Source organism: Mytilus edulis, chromosome 9, assembly GCF_963676685.1.
Source record: "Mytilus edulis chromosome 9, xbMytEdul2.2, whole genome shotgun sequence".
Classification (NCBI taxonomy): domain Eukaryota; kingdom Metazoa; phylum Mollusca; class Bivalvia; order Mytilida; family Mytilidae; genus Mytilus; species Mytilus edulis.
Window position 1 is genome coordinate 54,650,990 of NC_092352.1, and position 17,834 is coordinate 54,668,823.

A 17,834-nucleotide genomic window follows, 5' to 3' on the forward strand; every position below is an offset into this window, starting at 1 on the left:
CAGACACTAAAGTTAAACTTTCAGACTTAGACATCGATAGACATTAGTATTCACAACATTTGGATTGACACTTTTATTCTTCAAACAACAAACTGGATTATGACCTTAGTAGTGAATGTACTATTCAGAGTGGATTCCGAGAAGATTTTCGGATACAGATAAAGATAAAAGATTGGACTCATATTTTGACAGTTAAGTTGACAGTAATATTTGTGAAATATTTTTTGTAAACTTTTGTGTAATAAATCTTGTTAAATTTTATTATTGATTTGTGTCTTTTGTTGGCTACAACTTAAAAGCGATTTCTGGCCGTGACAGTATAAGCGTTGCTCGCTAGTTTTGGCATTCGAAAGTGTATTTTTTGTCCGCTGGGAATTATAAAACTTTTTGATGTTTCTATTAGAATCAAAATAATTCTATTATATATGCTATATGATCATATTGGGATAGGCATTATATTTGTCAACATTTTACAATTCGCGAACGATTGACGGGAATATTTTTGCAAATTTAACGCCTACTCATGTTAAAATTAGCATTAATCATGGCATAACATAATTAGTTGTAAATTAAAGCAACAAAATTATGCCACTATTCAATAGTTTTATTTCGAAATAACAAAAACAAATCTGTGCAAAAAGCTAAAACGGAGTAATCACATCAACTATAATTAGAAAACAATGAAACACGAGACTGAACTACAACTAAAGGAAACGCCAACATACAAAGAAACGGAATGTAGAAAGTTAACTGTGATATTCTTGACTTAGTACGGACCAGTTTATCAAAAATATAGTGGATTGAAACAGGTTTTATGGCTTTATTATATTCAAATATTAAAATAGATAAAATGTTTGAAATGATAATCAATACTTTTTTTTCTATCTCGAAAAAGATGTTCTTTACTACTTATTCATATCAATTTCTTAATTACGTGTTGGGTCATTATAACTGTCCTTATAAAAATGTATATTCACACGTTGTCTTTCTTAACGTCTGTTTATTTGTATTTACACTAGATGCAGTATTTAAGTCTGAAACGGACATTTTGGTCTGATCAAGTCCTAATCGACTGGATTGACTGCTAGAGTCAAAATTCTCTCAGACTTTCAGACGCTGTCACGATATACCGTGCTAATCCATTCAGTCATGTCAAGATACACAAGACAGATTCCTCTTGCATCCGATTCCAAATCAGATCAAATGTAATTATATATACTTCATTTGATGAGGAATTTCCTTTTTGAATTTTCCTCGGATTATTTTTGTCATTTTTCTTTTCATATGATCCAGACGAGTACACAGTCTCTGTTCTACTAACGACACTGGTGTCATCTCTCTTATTAAGGATGTTTGATACTCTGTTTCAAAATAACAAGCTTTTAAAAAGACTATTATATATTGATAGTATATAAATAAAGAAACAGAAAAAGCAAAAAAAAAAAAAATAATTATGAGTCAGTGTGTTCGTTTTCGAAATATTAGCCATTGAAAATTTGGCGGGAAATAATTTTCTCAAGACTTTTCATATATTTAACATTGACACCATTTTTCTTTCAAAACCGATGAAAAAATAACAAGGATTTTATAAGATTTTCAAAGAAGATATTTTAAACTATGTTTAATCAAATAATGAAAAGAAAAGTAGGGGTTAATAGGCAAAAGTTTTTAATGGCACTACATGGATAAAACCAGAGAATTCCGAATATCTGGCAAAAATTAAAAAACATGAGGAGCGAATTTCCTTAATATCAGTTTATCATCTACAGCCACAGATTGTGCTACTGGTGATATTAAAAGACTGGTTAACAAGAATTTAAAAAATTACTAAACTCCCAGGTAAATTCAGAAAGGTGACAGTTCATAAAACCTGCCGAAATCAAAAGCTCGATTACACAAACCAACGGAACGAATGGAAACTAAATGTCATATATCTTAGCTGCTACAGCCATTTCCTGAACAAAATGGTGGGTAAGACCTGCTTTTAGATCTAGATAAATCTCCAACTTGTATGACAGTTATTTAATAATCTCCCTCTTATGATAGTTTTTTTCCGTTATATTGACAAAATTGGGCCGGCAACCCAAACAGATATGATGTATGATGTGTTAATATGTCAAAAATAGAATTGAGACCAAAGAGCAAAAATATACATCACAATTGTACAAACACAATAGAATTAAAAATGCAAACAAACATAAAAATAAATCTTACAAAGAAACAAACAAAAATCTTTTTGTAGTTATTATTAGAAAATTAACATATTTTTATGTACATAGATATAGAAAGATATGGTATGAGTGCCAATGAGACAACTCTCTATCCAAATAACAATTTATAAAAGTAAACCATTATAGGTCAAGGTACGAACTTCAACACGGAGCCTTGGCTCACACCGAACAGCAAGCTATAAAGGGCCCAAAAAATTACTAGTGTAAAACCATTCAAACGGGAAAAGTACACTTCCGATAAGTAAAAATGTAAATGTGTCTTGTTCTCAAGTTAATCACATTACGGCCTTCAACAATTATTCTGTCAATACAAAATAGCAACATCTGAATCAATCGAGTCTAAAAAAAAGAGCCAAATGAATTTGAAAGGGACCCTAAAAGATATGTATTCAATTGATACCTATTCTTCTATTCCTGGGCTTGTATTTCCTGTCGTGATTTCCTTGATAGAGGATTGCTGCTCACAAGGAAGCTTTTGAACCAAGAGTTCAAAAGGATGAAGTTGAAATTATCCCTTCGTAGATTTAACGGACGCCATCACGAGTTGGTTTACTGTTATGGAATATCCGTTTCACAAATGATATCGGATATGTTCCTTATGTCGTACAACAATTTCGTTCCCTTTTCACGAATGAGGCCTACCAAATAAGACTACAAACCGGGTTTAAACTAACACGAGCAACACGACAGATGCCACATGTGAAGCAGAATCTGCTTACGCTTCCGGAGCACATGTGATCACCTCCAGGTGGGGTTCGTGTTGATAAGTCTTTAGTTTTCTATGGTTTGTCTTGTGTACAGTTATTTGTCTGTTTGGGGTTTTTTTTTCTTTTTTAGTCTTGGCGTTGTCAGTTTATTTTTTATCAATGAGTTTGATTGTCTCTCTGGTCTCTTTTGCTCATATTTTATCAACGAAAACACACACAAAAACTTAAAAGACAACCGCTAGGAAGTTCATTGCTCTCAAAATTCAATAGATCTGACACACAGCACCAAATGCTTGTTCTATTAAAGCATCATGCCAGCGATATCCTTTGGATTTCCTTATAATAAGGGATAGTTCAGTCGGTCCTAGGTCTGGTTGGTTGTCGTGTGTATTCCAGTTAAAGTATTTCATTAAGTCTCCATTGTTAAATCTCCATGTTGAGGTTACACTGTCACGATCGCCCTGAATTCTTACTTCACCATCGACTATTTGTGCTGAAATATATTTTGTAATTAGCAAAACATAGTTTGTAAAACACCTTAATATTGGCACATATATATAATTTGCAACCACAGTCTTTCGCTTGCTTGCTAACAATAAAGCTTACTGTTTGTTATCATGCATGTGCATATCTATGGAAACATCATCTTTCAAAGATTTGATAGTTAAAATTGTGAAATATAATCTCTTTTTGGTATAACCATGACAAAAATCTGCATTTATTTGATACAAAATACAGAAAAAGGGGGAACAGAAAATGTCGCAAGTAACCCTAAATTTGGTCCAAAGTAGAAATTCAATCAATTGGAGTGATACGTTTTTGAAACCATTGACATTTATTTATCAAACGGTTGAATAAAAATCAAAACCTCAGTTTTCCATAAAGTTGAATTGAAAAAGTCGAGCATAAAATATTTGTTGAAGAAAACAGCTGACTTGTGTCGCCTATTCATTTCCCACGGAACCTATATAAGAAACATTGAAACCAATGAAATATCTGGTGCAAAATATCGGAAATACTTCCTAATAGAATAGTACCACCTTACTTTCCATGGGAATTTTTATATGAAAATACGGACTGTCAAACAGAAAATGGTCTATAAAACATGAAAACAAAACAATCTTCATGTTCATATAAACCCACCGCAAAGGCTTCAATATTTTTCAGCTATCAATTGAACCTTTTTAATGCACAATAACTTTCACATTTCTGATTCAACCGAAATAAAAGGTTCAATCCAAACCACACACACACTATCATTAGCACTTTCTTGACCTAATTGATACATACTGTAAAACAAAGATTTTGCAGTGACTCGTAATATCAAAGTATGAAAAATGATAAGGTCAGAAGATGCATATCAACATTGGATTTTACACCAAAAATCTAGTGCACAATTTTCTGCCCTTCTTTTTTTTAAAGCAATATCATATCAGTGTTCATTTAAATACCAGCAAATAAACGTGTGATAGTTAAGATACAACAAATGCACAATTTTCTATTAAAATACCTAATATATTTTCAAGTGTAAGTTGAAAAAATCCCCTGTATACTTTTGCCAGAGAACTGTTGTAGGATGCACACATATCTAATGCATTCTGATAGAACAGCTGTGCTGATGTGAGTCTATGACAGAAACAAGTTGTGTAGAAAAATCCGCTATGGGAAAGACAGCTTTCTTTTGTAATACCACACTCTAGATCTGAAAGGAGATAACTAGAATAGAAAACCGTCATATTATGACAAACACATATACATCTATTATAATTACTTTTATTGTTGTTGTTAGATAATGTAATTAAGTAAAATTGAGAATGGAAATGGGGAATGTGTCAAAAAACAAGAACCCGACAATAGAACAGACAACAGCAGAAGGTCACCAAAAAGTCTTCAATGCAGCAAGAAACTCCCGCACCCGGAGGCGTTCTTCAGCTGGCCCCTAAACAAATATATACACTAGTTCAGTGATAATGGACGTCTTACTAAACTCCAAATCATACACAAGAAACTAAAATTAAAAATCATACAAGACTAAACAAGACCAGAGTTAAACATGTTTTTTTTAGATCTCAACCCTCCCCATCTATACCTCTAGCTAATGTAGAAAAGTAAATGCATAAAAATACGCACAGTAAACTTCAGTTCAAGAGAAGTATGAGTCCGATGTCAGAAGTGGTAACAAAAGAAAACAAACAAAATGACAATAATACATAAACAACCACAGACTACTAGCAGTTACTGACATGCCAGCGTCAGACCGCAATTAAACTGATTGAAAGATTATGTCTTCATCATATGAATATCAGGCACAATCCCCTCCGTTAGGGGTTTAGTATTATACCATCGTAAAATATATGAGAAGAACATAACCCGTGTCATGCCAACAACAGGTTTTTAAATAAATGTGTTTAATTCCGATGCAAAGACCCTATAAGTCAATCAATATTTAAGTGTCTATATGTTGTTATTTCATTAATAGATAGTGTTAATTACCTTCAACTAAGGAATACAGGATTTAAAATGTCTAAATCTAAGAATAAAAGAAGAATATTGGCGACTTTAAAATCCATTGTAGGTTAAGTAAGTGTCAATATTGAGATGAAAAATAAATATGAATAAACAAGATGTACATTAAATGTCATGAAACGGAAATTTGACAACACAACCAAATAAAGACAAATAAAACAACAATGAATAAGATACGCACAGCGCATTAATAATTACTATCTTTATTTGCAAAACATACAAAAACCAATTTTGGTTGTGGCAAATACATTGACAAACAAACATAATGAAACATAATGAAAACTCGACAATATTATAAGAAATATGATAAAAACAGTTACTGTTCTCCTTTCCTCAGTTCAAATGACTCTTTAATAAAAGAAACAACTGCTTTAACATCATTTGGTGTTGATGGATTAAGTATTATCACGAGTTTATCAGTAAAATTAAGTGTATTAAAATTTACATAGTTTTGTATATAATATTTAAGAAAGATTTCTCTTATATTTTTATTTATTTTACAGTTGAAGAAAAAATGAAATTCATCGTCTAAGATATTACATATTTTACATTTTCTTTCATTTCGTGGTATTTTTTGGTATATCGTCCAGTTTCTATGAAGAGACAATGATCGCTTATTCTAAATTTGGTTAACATTTTTCTTGTCTCTTTACTTGGGTGTGATAGGTAGTATTGCATTTGGTTATTTACATTAAATTTAAGAAATTTATATAGATATATTTTATTATTTTCATTTAAGTTATTTATTTTATCATCAATAAGAGTTTGATAATAGTTGATATAACTTTTTTTTAATTGGGGTTTTAACATTTTAGTCTGTTTTAAAGTTTTAGTTTCCTCAATAAGTTTAATGTCAAGTTTAAGTTTATGTTTAGACAATTATAAATACTAAAATTCTAAATCACAATTAGTTAAAACAAACAAACTGTACGTTAATCAGAGATAAGATATGGTTTTATCGCACCGCGGGTAAAATTATCACGTTGTGATTGGTTTACCGCCGTCACGTGGTGACCCCGTATGAGATCGTAGGGGTTATTAAATTTCAAAGGGGGTTCGTGACGCGTTAATGGTGACGTCATCTATCAATGTAGTTGTGTTTCATTGTTTATTTTTCCACAAAAAGCAACAGAAAATGTCGAGCGTGCGATAAATTCGTTATACGGTTAACTACTGCCTCCGGCCTTACCCCCTATGGATTTTACTTACCCTCTATGGATCCGTAGGGGGTCAGTAGCGAACCATATAACTTATAGTAGGCATAATTGTCCGGGTCGATGTAAAAAAAAAAAGTAAAACAAAAATACTAAACTTCAAGAAATGAGGAAGTCAATATAAATTGACAGAACCAAACGTTATCAATCAATGAAACGTATGAAAAAATGTCATATTTCTGACTTGGTATAGGCATTTTCCGCAGATAATATACATTTTGAAATCAGAGCAAATTACCCTGATCATAATGCCATTAGTCTTAAAGTACTTGATAAAGTCTAACTAGTCTAGGACTAGTTGGTGTCTCTATTAGCAGAGTGCAAGTCCCGATTTTGCTTTTAGAATAGAAGCAAACTGTTAGACATTAACTAATATGAACAATAAGAAATTATGATTATCTATATCATGTGACTGTATTTAAATTAAGTCTGCACCTCAATCGGATAATGTTGACTTCAAAACAGTTAGGTAACACTTGCCCAGAAGTCAGCACTTCTATGTTTGACTCATGATTAAAGTAATATTTTGCACGTATTCCTTTAATTAATTAAAAGTACGAACGAACGTTATCGTACAATGAATGCAAATAAAACAAGCTTGTTTTATGGTTAGCCTTATGGTTAAATTGTCTATTAAACATGTTAAAGGACCTTATTTATTTTCAAGTGTAAGTATAACAAATCCTCTGTTTACTTTTGCCAGATATCTGTTGTAAGACACACAAATATTTAAAGCATTCTGATAATATTGTTTTTGATGTTCGTCTATGACAAAACAAGACTAATTCACTATGTGGAAGTCAGTCTTCTGTTGCAATGCCACACTCTGGAATGCCACACTCTAGATCAGATACAGTTTACCTCATATATTAACTTACATCAAGACATTGCCATTAAGGGTCGGCTGGAAACTAAACTAAACGACAAAAGAGATAACTTAAACTTCTCAATTGTGAACTTTGCATTTTATTGTAGCAACATTCCAGCATTGCCTGCATACGGAGTAGATATCTGACAGTTGATACGATATTCCAGTTGTTGAATCTCCTATCATCATTTCCTTCATGGAGAGCTGCTGCTCACCAGTAAGCTATTAAACCAAGAATTCGTGGCAAAGTTAAAATCATCCCTTCGTTAATTTTACTGACGCCATATCGAGTTGGTTAACCGTTACGGAATAACCCTTTCACAGATTATAGCGGATTTGTTTCAACGGTCGTAACTACAATCCTATCCCCCTTTCCGCGAATGTGACCTACCGAATTAAACTTATCACCGGGTTTCTACTTACATGCTGCAGCAGTCAAGCAATAGATCAATAAATAATAATCTAAGAGAAGAGAAACGTCGTCCAGACTTAACTATCAACTAGCTAACTTCTCGCTTTCCATTCGTTAATGAATGAAATTATTTCAATAGAGTAACTACACCAAGTTAAGGCAAACACCAAACCGCCGTCAAGCTCATTTCTAGATAAATATATTTTCACATTGGTGAAAATATTTAGTAATTAATAAATTATGCAACTTTAAAACATTGGAAACAACACGTTTAATAATTACAATGCGTCGGAAGCGCTTTTCTCGATTTACCCTCATTAGGAATGCTCAAAGCCAAACATTTGAAGGATGTATAAGTACTGAAACCGTTTAAGAGCTATATGACAAAATACCTAAAATTGATAGCCAAATCCATCTTGAGTCAACTTTAACTTGATACGTACAATATTGTGACGTTTGTGACATTATAATGACTCTTTATAAATACGCATTGTATATTACAAAAACTAATTGAAGACATCAGTCTTAAATTTAGAGCACCAGACACCCTTTCTGTTTACACAACAATTGGGAGACTTTATAAAAAACGAAATTGATGTGTTAGCCAATAAAGCTTATGCAGTCAGGTATTGAAATTTTTAGTGTTTTCTGAGCCGATTTATCAAAATGTAAAGGCTTTACAAAATTTAAGAAGGCAGACCGGAATGAAAAATGAAATAGAAGAAGGAGAATAAAAAAATGTCGAAAACATACCGACAAAATTATGACAAAAAACTAAAAAAAACGAAAAGATTAACAGCAGCCTACGAAACACTACATACAAAACTAAAGACTGAGCAACGCAACCCCTCACAAAAAAACGGGAATGATATTAGATGCTGTTGATGGATAAGTATGCTCCACATAAGATTCCGATGTGGTAAAGCTGGAAATTCGAGTTTGACTGATATGGTCACAGAGAGACCTCACAATTCTGAAACTACTTCCGTTATCCTTTTAAAGTTGGTAACATGCATTATCACTAAACTAGTATGCGTTTATTTCAGGACAGTCGGCTTTTAGGCTTTGAAATGTATTCCGTCTATTAACTTCGACATTTTTACTTCCATAAATGAATAAAAAGAGATGCCTGCTAGTTGGTATGCATCAAATAGACAACAGCCTCACAACACAATACATCGGGTTGTATAATTTAGGAGTATCATGTTTCATTAAGGATTTACTTAGGTGAAGTTTTGGCATTTGTGTCAAATATTCTGACTCGTTGGTGTTTTTCCATACGATACACGGTAAAATATTTTTCCTATAACACATTTAATTTTTGATACATGATTTAATAAAAGGGCCATTCAAAGAGCTTATTGTTTGTTCATTTTCTTTCTTTTGATTTGAGACCAAAATAATTACCATGAAATATAAGGTAAAAGTCCGAGTCAGCTTTTTCCCAGCATATTTTAAATATCAAATATCTCGAAAAGGAGGTCCATGACCTATCCATATTTTTTGCTTATTTTGATTCTTAACCAATGCTCTTTTGACTTATAGTATCAATTTTAAATTCTTGATTTTTTGAAATTAACAAAACCTAATCTAAGTACATCCTTAAACTTAAATATTTAATTAACATATTTTAATCATATATTCTTACCTCTGAGTATATAGTAATATATCCACCCAATATCTGTTGATCCATCTGTGGCATTAATATGAATGAAATCTTCGTCCCACATTTCACACATGCTTGTTTTCTGGTTATAAGAAAACGATAGACACTGGAGATGTTCAAGACAACGGGCACTGCAACCAATCAAATTTCGTGCAACTCTGAGGTTAAGATTGTTTTCTGTAATTTTGAAATCTGTAAAGTCTGTATTCTTTATGCCAACACCGGTTTGCATCAATAAACATTTTATTGAGGGTAAAACTATAAAATAGATAAGCAAACATATGAGCGATATCATGCTGCAGCTGTCCAGTTAGGATTTTGAGTTGTCTGTAAAGATCTAGCACTTTAACAATAGTGATACGCAATGCATTTAAAGAATATTCTTTTGTCAACATATCTTGTATTCATTACAGAAATGTACGATAAAGTCAATAAAAATAAAATATGTAAAATGTTGCCTACAATTGTTTTATTTATTTAGAAAATAACCATTTAAACACATCCATTATATGTTTGCTTGTTTTCCATTTGATAGACAATAATAGTGTATTGAGTTGACATATCAACGATTTTAGGATGAGGCTTAGAAACGGTGAAATGCGATGCTCTAGACAATACACTATTATTGTTTTTCACTGCCATTAAAAACAACTTATCAATTTTTGTTTATTGTGTTCTTGCTATTTATTTGATTTAAATATTGAAAAAAAATGGACCCTTAACAAGGTCTCACATCTGGCGGAGAAATATACAACACAATAAAATGTACATTACCTGTTGAAACCAATCTATGGTTAACAAATTCGTTTCAGTAGGGACTAATATAGCAGCAATAAGCACAAATTATAATGAGTTATACTGCACACAACGATGTTTCATTGATAACATTTGTTGAATTCGATCTATTTCGTGTGTTCATATTCCCATTTCGTGCTAGTTATCGTATTTTTAGAGATTTTTATTAACAAAAATCCTTTTTTTTTGTTTGTTTGATAAACGAGAGTAAAGTTTTTTTTGTTTTTGTTTTGTTTTTATATATTTTAAAACATAAAATTAAGAACCAAATCTGGATTTGAACCTGTGATTATCCGGAAATGTTTACAATTAGGTCCTAGTAATTCAAAAACGCCAAAAAAAAGTGTATCGTTTGCTAGAGAAGCAGATATGAATCAGTCACTTCCTTTACTGCTAAGAGTAAATATAACTTCTTAGTTTAGTTGAAAGACGTAATTATGGAATGTGTGGAAGAGTATGGGTCGTTCGCTGAAATTCCTTTAGACTCTTTGAATATGGTTTACCACAGAAGTTGCTATAATACTATAAAAGTAAACACAACCTTTCTGCATCTGTTGGGAATAAGGCTAACCTAAAGAGGCATTGGACGAAGATACAACAAAAAGTAGAGTCCCTGGTGCACGTACTCGTTCACAATCATTTCTATTCTATTTAAAAACACATTCATTATTTGTACCTACAAAGCTACCAAAAAATATAAGAAACTCATCAAAACAGAGTCTGATGACAGAGTAAGTCGAATACTTAGTGCAGCCCACCACTACTCTGATTTTTATTTGATTAGTAAAATCAGTCAGGTAGAAATTAAAGAAAGTGCATTTTACCACAATCAGTGCATTACTAAATATTTAGGGTTGAAAGAAGTTGATGAACAACCATGTCAGAAAATATTTCTGACTACCAAACTGCTTTTTAAAAGTTCCTTTCATAATAAGGGGAACAAGAAAGCTTTTCTATTATCATCATTGTTGGAAATATTCTTCTCTTACTTTCCTGAAAATGTAGCTAAAAGTTTTACAATTCGCAGACTTCAGCGCTGGTCGAAAAATCATTACGGCAGTTATGTTGTTATACAAACACAACAAGGTCAGGGCATGTCAAGCATTATGTTTAGCAACTTTTTCATACCGTTGTAAAAATCATTTGTTGTGAAGTAGAGCAATATTCTACTTCAATAAGTTACTAACCTGGTTTGTTTGTGAAAATTTTTTAACAATGGGGTTGATCCGTCTGATATACGAACCGACAACTTGAGAAAATGTTTGGCATTATCAGAATGCAATATTGCTAGTAATAGAAATATGTTGACACCTTTTCATCTTTCATTGGATTGTCTGTACAAGTAAATCATGAGTTTGGCCCAAAGAGTCTTGTTGAAATTCTTAACGCAAATTGATTTTGCGCCACTTGCATGGAACTACTGTGACAAACCATGAGACTAGTCAAATCAATGGTGACGCTACATTCCTAGAGGTATTTGTTCTATTTTGCAAGGAGGTCGTCTCATTTAGGAAGGCTTAGATTACATCGGAATTAACACAGAAACTACAGATGGTAACAACACTTTCCACTCTTTAGCTAAAGCATGTTTCAAACAAAGTCCTTTAATGATCCTCTTGAAAATTTGACTCGCATCAAACGCAATCAAGATAAATCTCTGTCTATGGATGACACTACAGACTATCTGACAAATACTTTATCTTTCTATAAACCACCTCTTCGTATAACCCCATTTGACCAAATTAAGACGCGAGTTTATGGCAAAGGCAATACTGTCGGTGATTCTGTCGAGGAATATTATTGACTTTCCAGTCCATTACCAAGGAACAGGACAAACAGTTCCTTTCTGGACAGTTTTTAATTGTTTGCTGTCTGAAAAGAGTTCAAACGTGCACTTGTAACATATCCTTCATTAATAGATGCTAAACCCACTGATTTTCTACAGTATTTACTGCTATGAAGAAGTGTCTTGATATGTCGAATGAAGCAGGCCAAGCATATGACATACAATCATTTGATCAGCAGCTCTGTGCCATTGTGCAGCGGGTTAAATGGTAAATACCCGATATTTTTGAATCTCATATTCTAAGACTTGGTAGTTTTCATACACTAACATGTATCATAACATCATTAGGTAAGTTATGGGCAAAGGGAGGTCTGTTGGTTGACTTTGGGTGTTAATGCAGGTTATACAGCCGAACAAATGTTAACTGGGAAGCAATTTAACAGGGTTGGCAGAGGTTTCACAATAAGGTTTATTCAGAATTATGTAGAAATTCCCAATCATGTTCCTGATAGATGAATTAGAAGACACTCCTGGCTGAATTCTGTCATGAGATTTTTCACTGTAATTTTTTTCTAAGTATTACGTTGTTTTGGGTCTTAATGAATAAAATGCATCAGCGTTTGCTAAATACACGTTCAGCATAGTAGGCTTCAAGTACAAAAATATTTATCATTTTATTGCTGAGGTTGTAGTCACCCGGCAAGGTAACCACTGTAACTTTAACGGAATTTGTGTTGATCTTGTATAATAGAACAAGAGTTTGAAAAACGCCAATTTTTTATTTCCTTTTTTATATTTTCGAGATAATACATTGTTAATTGATTATAATTTAATTTTGGACGTAACGCGTCTTATGATTGGCTGACGTTGTTTTGTTTATAAGCTCATAGACATAATTTAGTCATGTGACCGTGACGTCATCAACGTTTTTTTCATGGTTTACTACGCGGGTTATTCAATGTGCACCACATTGTTTTATGGTATTTCTTCATAGAAAGAAAAAAAAATATAGTCATTTCTTAATGAAAAAAATGTCAGTACATGAAATGTAATATATATGTCTGCATATATCTTTAAATGTTGAAAAAATTGAAGAACAAAATGAAAACAGTATTTGATCTTTGACCTTATTTTATGCAAAACTGTTACCACAAATTTTTTTGACGACATCGATATTTCAAAAGTATTCATTTTGCCGAATGTAATATAGCTATATAGTATGTTTGACGATTAAATCTCAAAAATGTTGTTTCTGGTCACCGTACTATACTTGACCAAATGCAATTAAAAAGTCGAATTTTGTTTTGGGTCGATAAAGAATACAGGAGGTTGTCATGATCTATCAATTTAACAACATTCTTTGATAATCAAAATTCTTAGCAATCTAGGATGCGATTTGTATAGAAAGATATACATGAATGACAGGTTAAAGTAAGGGGAATCTTTTCTGGTGCAGACTTATCCTTTGATCAATAGCGAGTCTAATATTAAAAATAAATTTAAAAAGCTATTCGAAAAAAAAGTAGACACGTTTTGGGCTATACCATGTTTAGAAATATCCAGAAGTATGACCACAAGCCTATAAACGTTAAATAAAATCTATAAAACAGTGCATCATGTATTAGAAAAAAATGGATATATATGTGGTATTCATCAGCGACGCAAAATCAGTATATGGTTGAGAAAAAAAACACAATGTGCATGTTTAAAAGTGAATTTGTTTAAGATAATGTAAAATCTAAAATATGCGTCATCGTTTTTTTAAAATTAAATGCAACAGTCTATTTGTAAATAGTGAAGTAATAATGTAAGTATTGTTTCCATTTGAATATTATCTAATGAATATTAAAGATGAGTTGGGGAAAAACTCATTTAATACAAGCGTATTTTTCTCACTTATTTACATTCAGGAACCAATTTAAAAAAGACTTTTCTTGCTATTAATGTCTGGAATGCTTACAAATTGCAGATATCAAAACTGTTCTATATCTCGAGACAATAGAACATGTCCAACTTGTAAAACCTTAGAAGATGAAAATCCCTTTCTCATCCCGCTCTGTCAAATTAATAATGTGTTACGTATAAAACTTTTTAATGACATTGCAATAGATAATCCTATATTTCCAAATCTATCCGATACTGAAAAACTAGTAGTCCTACTAAATCCTTCTAATTTAAACCAATTGACAAAAACAGGTTCCTTTATAAAACAGTCTTTAGAACTGAGGACAGGGGACTCTTAGTTAGTTTTACTTGTATATTATTATATATAGATATGAGTGTGTTCAACTCAGTTATTTAATTGTTGTTGCTACTTTTGTTTATGTCACAAGTATAATGTTACGTATATGACAAATAAAGATTATTATTTATCAACATTTTTTCGGTGTATAACTTGTACTAAGTGGATACAAATTAAAATTAAAATAAAAACGTTAATGCGGTTGCTTCATTTTTAATAATAAAACGTCTTATTATTAACTTACACTTTAATCAGTCATTTCATAACATAATCAGTACATCCGGTTGATTTAAAATTACATATAACTAACATTAAACATCGTCAGCATTTAATAATTCACATACATTTAGTAAAAGTAATATTCTGTCATCATTGTAATCTAAAAATAGATATGACCGGGTTTATTTATAAATCCGTTATGACGTCAACAACATGTATATATACTGTGTATCAGTCGTTATCAAGTCGGAACTATAGAAACTCCCCTTCTGATCGGCCATGTTTGTGACAGATTGGAAGAGAGTGCTGTCCAAGCACCAAATTTTCTCAAAAGATAATGCTTACTTCGTAACCTCTTAGGTTTTCTAACCTGGGAACCGTTCCCGGTTTTTGGGCCCACACCACAGCAACCTCGCAAACCCAGAAATGGGCTAAGGGGTAGGTGCGGATACCCAAAGACCACAATACGGTACTGATGCCCGTCGATGTATCTTTTAAGGTTGTCGGCGTTGGTAATGTTTTGTGGTTTTTGTGGATTGCGACAAATTTATAAAGGTAAGTCAAAGAAATATTTTTAGTGGGGCACAGTTATATCTACGGATGAGGAAAAGGAGGGATGAACTAACACAATGTTATGTACTATTTTCTTTTAATGAAATGAATGTTTAGATAGCTTGATTTCTTAGGGGCCTTTTTTTACTACAAAGAATAAGGGGGAAATTTATTTCACTTAATGTTTGAATTTATTTTGAATAGATTTGAAAAGCTATTTGTTATTTTAATGTTATGCCGTATTATACATAAACTACCATGACGCCATAAAAATATAATCTTGCTACATTATATTATTTATGAAAAGATTTAAATCGCGATTTGAAATTTTATTATCTATATATAACGGTATGTTGAGGTTAAGAAATAGTATCACTTAAGTCCAATAGTTTATTTACTTTATCACGACAATAATACACTATTATCATGTAAGTATACATATATAAAGTATCAGTATTCCAAGTACACAGTTCGTACACAGTTCGTTTGGACAGAATGACTGGTAAGTATATAATACCAAAAACCAGGAACGGTTATGAATTAGTGCGAGCGTTACGAAGTAAGCAAGAAAAATTAGGCTAGGATAGTACTCTCTTCCAATCAGTCTTGTGATCACCCGGAAATGGCGGTTATCTTGTTAAATGATAACCATAAAGCACCCAGAACATGATAATACATTATGAGAAAGTGTATGGAGACACCGTTTGTAGCAGAGATTGATCATTAGTTTTTATACAACCACAAACTTTTGCAGTTGGTTATGTTAAGTATGGTATGTCGTCGTCATTTCATACCTCATAAGGATTTTTGGAATCGAACTTGGGGATTAGTTTCAGGATAATCACTTGTGTATAAGTGTATGGATCGCTAAGAATTTGTTCCAAAATGTTCCATACCTCAAAATAAAGATTGAATTGATTTTGGGGGTAATGTCCCAAACCGTTTAGGAATAAGGGAACACAAAGGGACAAAACAATTTTCTGGTTTCCAGTCAATAACTTGATTATAAGTGTATGGGTCTCTATGAAATTGTATAACAATAGGAATGTTGCAATTTATTTTAGGTGTATGGCATTTCAGTCTAGGAAAAGGTGCCTATACAATGCCTAAATCATTTTGTATAAGTTGCTTAAGTATTTCTTGTCCTATTTCATTTTTTTCAAAGTCTTGTAATCGTGTGGTTTTTTATTATGCTGAATCTATTCGTGTATTAAGATTTTGGATTTTGAGCCCGTTTTAAATTAGTACACATTGATGTCCAAAGGGTTCAAAATTTAACTTTTAACAAATAATTAATTCTTTTGGTTCTTTTATATATCGAATCTTACTGTTTATTTCGAATTTCATATTGGTTCTCGTTTTTAAATGTGTCCATATTAAGGACCACAGTGTCCAAAATTAACTTTGTTTGATTTCAACAAAAAATAATTGTTGGGTTTGATTGAAATACTGAAACTAAATAATATATAAAAAAAAAAGATTTTGGAGACAGTTTTCAAGTTGGTTCCAAATCGAGGTTTTAAATTGAAAGTTGTTTAGATTTTGAATATTGGATCACTATAAGTAAATGTCCAATTTCATTTTTTTTTTAATTCTATCACATTCTTTTAGTGTGAGAAACATATGCTGTGTCAAATATTTAATCACTATCCAAATTCAAAGCTGTATCAAGTCGAATGCTGTGTCCATACTTGTCCCAACTGTTCATGGTTTGATCTCTGTGGTCAAATGAAGCTGCTCACTGCGGGTTATTTTATTCAATGTTTACTTCACTAGAATCATATTTGGGTTGTTTTGTTTAATTATGTTCAGTAAAAATTTTTAGAAAAAAAACGATACGGTTAATTGAAACATTTTTCAAGCATAATGTCTTTCTGTTTTTGAATAATCGCACGTTTTTTTGTTTTTTTTTTTTTTGTTTTTTTTTTTTTTTATCGCAAAACTGTTTTATTTTTTTGTTTCGCTTGATTGGTTTTGTATTGTAAAGTTCCAATGCTGTACACATTTATCATTTTCGCTTTCGTGAGTTTTGATAATTTACTTTTATGTCACTGATTAGAGTTATGTAGAAAAGCTCATCTTTGGTACCAAATTAAAAACTTTGCTGGTATCTATGTTGAGTTTTTTGTTTTCGTGTGGTCATCTTTTAACCTATTACTTGACCATAGCAGTACAGTAAAACACTGAACATTTATTAAGTGTCCTTGATATAATAACGCCAATGCAATAGTTTTTTTAGCCATGGCGTTGTCAGTTTATTTTCGACTTATGAATTTGGATGTCCTGGTATCTTACGTTTCATTTTACAAACCACTGTAGAATGAAAGATAACTCTAGTGTGCGTTAATATATTTATGTACTGGCTTTCTTTACTCGAAAAAATCTGCATTAAAATGTGTATTTGTAAAGATGTGTACCAAATGTATGTATTTATATTTGTTTCGAAACTTTAGTTTCTTGATAGTTATCAACAGAGAACTGTGAAAAACGTGGTTTTTTACCAGATCAGTGTTTCAGCACTGACAAATGAGCTGATGACTGAGGAACAAGCGGTCAAACAACAGCGGTATCGACCCATTACTAGTGATTGAAAATAAAATATAACACTTTAGAAAT

The 17,834-nt window shown here is 31.9% G+C and overlaps 1 protein-coding gene across 1 annotated transcript; it reads right to left on the minus strand.

The window, feature by feature from the left end:
- Positions 1-3,155: 3,155 nt before the first annotated feature.
- Positions 3,156-9,876, minus strand: LOC139490367 (uncharacterized). The gene is made up of 3 exons (XM_071277177.1): positions 9,607-9,876; positions 4,449-4,640; positions 3,156-3,431 (listed from the first exon to the last, which is right to left on the minus strand). The coding sequence occupies exons 1-3, from the start codon at positions 9,854-9,856 to the stop codon at positions 3,202-3,204; spliced, it is 672 nt and encodes a 223-aa protein (XP_071133278.1). The 5' UTR covers positions 9,857-9,876; the 3' UTR covers positions 3,156-3,201.
- Between the last annotated feature and the right edge of the window lie 7,958 nt (positions 9,877-17,834).